This window comes from Muscardinus avellanarius, assembly GCF_963383645.1.
Source record: "Muscardinus avellanarius genome assembly, chromosome: 20".
In the NCBI taxonomy this organism is placed as follows: domain Eukaryota; kingdom Metazoa; phylum Chordata; class Mammalia; order Rodentia; family Gliridae; genus Muscardinus; species Muscardinus avellanarius.
Genome location: NC_137806.1, coordinates 14643553 through 14649552, shown reverse-complemented (window position 1 = coordinate 14649552; position 6000 = coordinate 14643553). Strand labels below are relative to the sequence as shown.

The 6000-nt window shown below is 47.5% G+C and overlaps 1 protein-coding gene across 1 annotated transcript; it reads right to left on the bottom strand.

Annotated features, from left to right (window-relative positions):
• Positions 1-755: 755 nt before the first annotated feature.
• On the bottom strand, positions 756-5170 carry BAMBI (BMP and activin membrane bound inhibitor; the record flags this gene model as incomplete). Its single annotated transcript, XM_080716896.1, has 3 exons — positions 5015-5170; positions 1612-1899; positions 756-1174 (listed from the first exon to the last, which is right to left on the bottom strand). Exons 1-3 carry the CDS (start codon positions 5088-5090, stop codon positions 756-758), a joined length of 783 nt encoding a protein of 260 aa, XP_080573022.1. The 5' UTR covers positions 5091-5170.
• Positions 5171-6000: the final 830 nt, after the last annotated feature.

Genomic DNA, 6000 nt, shown 5'->3' with positions numbered 1-6000 from the left:
GAAAGCTAAAACCAGAATTATCCTAAACATAATATAGGCAAGATACTGAATGGTGGTTAGTACACACTTAGAAAATCTAAGCTGTAAAAATATGTTATGCTTGAGAATGAACAAGCTCTTGGTCTCATTATTTAAAAAAAATAAAATCAAGTCAAATTCTATACTTGAAATATGAGCAACAGCAAATTTTGTTGTATATTAACATGTACTCTCTTACATTTCCCACTTAAGTATTTTTTTTATTTTTTATGATGCTGGGTATTGAAACCAGGGCCTCACACATGCTGGGCAAGCACTTTACCACTCATCTCCACTTCTACCCCCAACTCAAGTTTTTAATTTATGAAAGACACAACTAAATTTCAGACAAAAAAAAAAAAAAATATATATATATATATATATATATATATATATATATATATTTAAAATCTTCACAATAAATCAAGATATAGGGGTTTATATAGAGCACATTTCATTTATTTAGATACACGATTCCAGCTCCCTGGGATGCAAAAAACCCTGGTAATAGTGTGTACATAGTCTTTGCTTTTCATAATTTTAAAGCAAATAATACATTTGACTGTATTCAAGTCTGTGCAAATAATCCTTCAGAAGAAATATCCAAGATTCTGTTTGCAGAGGTCATTTTGTCTCTCCAAGATGACTAAATGAGTTTGTCTCCAGATAAAGTGCTCCTGATCCAGCAGAACAAAGGCCTTCAAGCGGTCAAGGAGTTTAGTTCAGGTATGACTCCGTCATACGAATTCTAGCTTCCCATGACCACTGTACATGCCCCAGTGAACGAGGGAGAGGATCTTGTCATTGCTGAGGTCTGCTTGTCGCATTTTATCACAGGTCAGACAGCAGTTCTCATGTCCACTGACGGGTACCATGCACTCCAAGTCCAACTTTGCGACCTGCCCCTTTTTGGAATGATGTCCATGAAAGCTGTAATGCAAACGAGACAGCATCTGTTGCCGCTGGTCCTGCAGCCTCTTGTTCTCACTTCGAAGCATCCTCAAGGCCAACATAATCAGCAACACTAAAATCAGCCCACCAGCAATAGGAACAGCAATCACTGCTGCCCGGAACCACAATTCTCTGGAGGAAGTCAGCTCCTGCACCTTGGTGATGAGGTTTCTGCTACCTTCGTGCTGATATCTGTTTCCTTGTCCTAAAGGAATAAAATCAAAGTGCTCAGACTCTGGGTTAACTCCTCCTAAAGATGCTCCATCCATTTTAAACAAGGAAGGCACGTTAAAAAGTAGCTTACAATTAAATCAACCATATTTAGGAAACATATTTGGTTAGTTGTAAAACTAACCAAAGAAGCTTAGTAACACATTTGTTTATGGGCTGTCAGTACTGAGATGTAATGGTCTTTTAATGTTTTCAAAACACTGAAAAAAAACAGGCAAAACCTATTACATAGACAGATACAGAGTGCCTGGGCAGACATAAAGGCCACACAGTGGAGATGTGTCTTTGCATCCAGCCGGGCTTCTCTCTCTGGTGTCCCTAATTACATACAACAAAATCAACAGCAGACATAGTCATGGCTGCCACGGTCCACCCCAGGCAGGCATCCAGGCCGGGAATGGCTTCTCCTACCTGAGACTTCTCCCCTGGGGGGAGAGAGGACGTCGTGCAGCCCTCTGTAATTGCACATGTCTTCATGACAGCACTCCAGCATGGGCATGGTGGTGCCAGAGTGGTTTTGAACCTGTTTGGCTTGGCAGATTTCCGCTGTGCTTGCGAGAGAGTCCAGGCAGCCATGGGTGAGTGGGGAATTTGTGTTCTGAGGATCGAGAAGTCGAGAGAAGCAGGCACTAAGCTCAGATTTACACATATAACCAGTGGCCACGCAGTGGGCGGCGTCACAGTAACATCGAATTTCACCTGCAAACAATGAGAAACCAGTCAAACTGGGCCTGGGAGACCAGAGAAAGTAACTACATAAAAGCTGTTGCTGAATCCCAGATTTGAAGGCAATAATTTTAGATTATTCAAGTTGAGTGCTCATAATAGCCGTGCATATGGACTGGAAATGCCTTTAAAGCAGCCAAGGCTTCAATTTCAATGATTTAGAGAATTCTAGGAATGTATTAATCCCAAATGCCGATATTCTTTGAGTTGGAGAGTAATTGAAAATACTTCCGTTAGGCAGGCATGGTAGTGCAGGCCTGTAATCCTAGTACTTGGGAGGCCGAGACAGGAGGATCTCAGGTTTAGACCAGCTTCAGCAACTTAGTAAGACTCTCAACAACCTAGAGGCACTCTGTTTTAAACAAAAAAATAAAAAAGGGCTGGTAGTGTAGATCAGAGGTAGAATGCCTCAGGTTCAATCCCTTGCACCACAATAAATAAATAAACAAATAAATAAAATAATAATACCTTTGCTTTCGAAGGAAAACAACCAGCCCTATAATTTTCTCTACCATAATGGAAGTTACATTATTTATTCATTTTAATCCTACACAACCAAGAAACATAAAAACACTAGGCTTTTGGGTTTTGTCAATAAAAATATTTAATCGGAACTACGGAATTGTTTACTATCCCAAAGGACTGAACCAAGGTTTAAGAGCTGGAGCTAACACCTTATAAAGTTATTAACTAGAAACACAACAATCTAGAAATTGCCCAGGTTAGGAGGTTTTAAAACTATGAAGCTGGGCAGCTATTTGAAACCTCTCTAGAAAAGGCAAACTTTGCCCATAAAGATCTTTTCATGCCGAGGCCCTTTTAGTCAGTATATTGTAAAACAGGAACTAGGCAGTTTACAATTAGTGGTTTGCTTGCCAAAGTCAATTTCCTTCAGCCCAAATGGAAAGTCATAAAGGGGGGAGGGTGTAAAACTGCAAGGATAACTTCTCCTCCTCCTCCTCTTCCTCTGTTTTACATGTAATTTAACATGTGAGCTAAAAGGGGAAACACTGAAACTGAAAATCCTCTGCTGGATGAATGAAAAATCCTTAAGGAAACCTCAAAATTTTCAAGTGACTAAAGTTTCCTTTATAAAACTTATTTTGTGAGTTGCAAGGCTCCATGAACATTTTGTAACAATGCACTATCTGGGGCTTGAACCTGGATGGCTAGTTGAAACAATCCAGATCTGAAAGTTATCACTGTGAGAGCCAAACCTGAAGGGTTCTGGCCATTGTTACCTGCCATAGTTGCAGCTACTGTGAGTTGAACTAATGTACATTCTTCTCCCTAGTTTCTCAATCGCAAAATCTGTCTAGTTACTGAAACCTCCCGTCTGAAATAAAACCCTGGGGCTGCAGCTTTACACACGTCCCTCACCCACCTTTCTTCCCCTGTGATGCCCAAGTAAGGTGTCTTGTATCTCTCCAAATTCCAGGCCACCACACAGGGCAGTTTCCACTGGAGACTGCTAGTGCTTCAGCTCTAAGACAAAAAACATCCAGCTAAACACAGATCTTGGCAGTCCCAGGCTGGAGGTCTTGCTCCTAGATCTGCACTGCCTGTCCTGGGTTTGGGCCCAAGACCCTCCTCCAGGACTGCTTCTGCAGCAGTTCTTACCTGCTTTACCCTCCTTTTCCCAAGCTAAACTTTATTATTCCCATAAAGCTCACTGGTTTTAGGTGGCAATGACTACATAGCCCTATCTCACAAATTCCATCCAGAGATTAAAAATGTTAAGACAGACAGAGTAAAAGTACACTTTGGGCCTGTTAGTCTCAGACCTGGTACAGAAGAGGAAAATGGAATACAAGCAAAAGACTCCTCCGATGTTTATGAGTCTTAAAAATACTCTATTTTTGGTGACCTAAGTCAGTCTAATAAAATTCTGACAGGTAACTGGGAAGGTTCTAAGACAGAATTTTTAAAATAAAAATTGAGCCGCATTTCGGTAAGGAGAATAGACTTTTGTATTACTTTACTAAACTATATTTCTGTCATTTCATGGTTTCTTCCTGTGGCATGCGAAAGGCCAGGAGGGGACTGGTATTTTGAAACAGTGGAACAATGCTCTTCTGTTTCCCCCCTTTCTAGTTACTGTATGTGGTGATTAAACAGAAATGTCTGCTTTAGTCAAGATGGCTACAGGAGAGACTGCTGGCTTCTCTTAAAGCTTTTGAAGTCCGAGGCAGTCAGAAATCTCTGATCCCCTAATTATATCATTATCAGGCACATAGTTTCGGTATCTTGGAGTTCAGGCAGTCGGTCCCTCCCTTTTCTGCCTGCCTTTGATAGGACCAGGAGGCTCCCCTCTGCAGGCTGCAAGGGCTGTTATTTAGGGTTAATTACACCCTTCCTTCCAAAATAAATAAATACTGTAGCACATCATCCTCGCCAGGCTGGCTTATCCTTTAACCTCATGCCTGCTACATGGCAATTAGAGAAAAGTGGGGAGTACAGAGGCTAAATAATGCTTCCTATTAAAAGAAAAAATAAAAAGATCCGTCTGCAGAACAGTTTAGAGGAAGGGGAGGAGAAACTTGAAAGCTAGGGTTTAGGGTTGTTCTGATCTAAACGGTGGACTGAAAAAAAACCGCTTTGTCCCCTTTTGAGTACTGTCTGTAAAATAGGATGAGTGGGAAACGGGACCCCGCTGACAGGACCTGCCCCTCCCAGGCAGAACAGTTCCACGCGCTCCTGCAGGTACAGACACACACCTCGGGCACGCAGCACACTCGCGGACTCGAGTGTACACTTGCCCTCAGACACCCAGAGACGCTCTCGTGCGCGGAGCAGAGACCCGCAGATACACACAGAGGCACAGACACACCCGGAGGAAGACAGGCGCCACTCGCTCACCCTGAGACGCCAGAGACAGACGCAGAGATAAGAGACAGGCAGAGACGTCTAGGAAGGGGAGAAGACAGCCATTCAGTGAGAGACTTTACGGGAGGCACTGACACACACTTACACACACCTGAGAGGCAGACACGGAGACGCGCATTGAGACAAACGCACAGACGCCTGGAGACCTCTGGGGCAGAGGCGCCGGGTCAGCTCCCGGGCCGAGCTCCCCGGCGGGACCCACCTTTGGTGAGCAGCACAGCCATGGCGCAGAGCTCCAGCTGCAGCCAGACGAAGATGTAGCTGGAGTGGCGATCCATGGGCGCCCGGCTGCAGACCCCGGCCGCGAGCGGCGCGCCCTCAGCGGAGGGCCGGGGGGCCGGGCGGCGGCCGGAGCATGGAGCGCGGCTGTGGGGCCCTGGCCAAGCCCCCGGCCCCCGGGCCCCCGCTCGGCGCGTCAGGCCTGGGCTCCCCGGCCTCCTAAGCCCTCGGCCGGCCGAGCTCCCGCTCCGCACGCCCGATGCAACCTGCGCCGAGCGACAGCCCGCACGGCCGCTGAGCGCCCGGCTCCGCGCTGTAAATAGCGCCCGCGCCCGGAGCCCGGCGGCCAAGCCCCGCCCCGGCCCGCCCCCTGGCCCCCGGCGCGGCCCGATTGGTCGCGGAGTGAGCTCGGGCTGGGGGCGGGCCCAGACGCGGCGAGGGCGGACCCGCCCTGCGGCTCCGGCGGCGCTGGTGTCTGCGGCTGCGGGCCGGTAGCTCCCGTGCGCCCCCTGGCGGAAGCCTGCGCGGTGTGACCTTGGCTAGGGGCTGGGAGCCCGGCTTCCCTGACCCTTCCACTTTCCCCTTGGGCCAGCATCCCTCCCCTAGAGCGTGGCTGCTCTTCTGTTCCGACCTAAATAAGAGAGGGGCCCACGTGACTATGCTCCCCGGCGGTGTCACGGAAGCCCCTGGGACAAAGGACAAAGTAGCAGGGTGGCTGGCGCTTGTCGGAGAGCGGACCAGTGGTTAGGGAGAAAGGGGCAGCCTGACCCTGGGTCCTCTTTCAGCCTTCTCTGCCCTTCTCATCCTGCAGCGCATCCGCCTTCAGCCTCCCGCCTTGAGATCAATAAAGTCCAGACAGACAGACTGGTGATCACTAGGATTCTCCTGGGTAGACTGGGGACGTGGAGCCGGCTAGAGACACTTAAGGAAAATTAGCAAATTCGAAAGCACCCGGCGCCAGCGAGACGA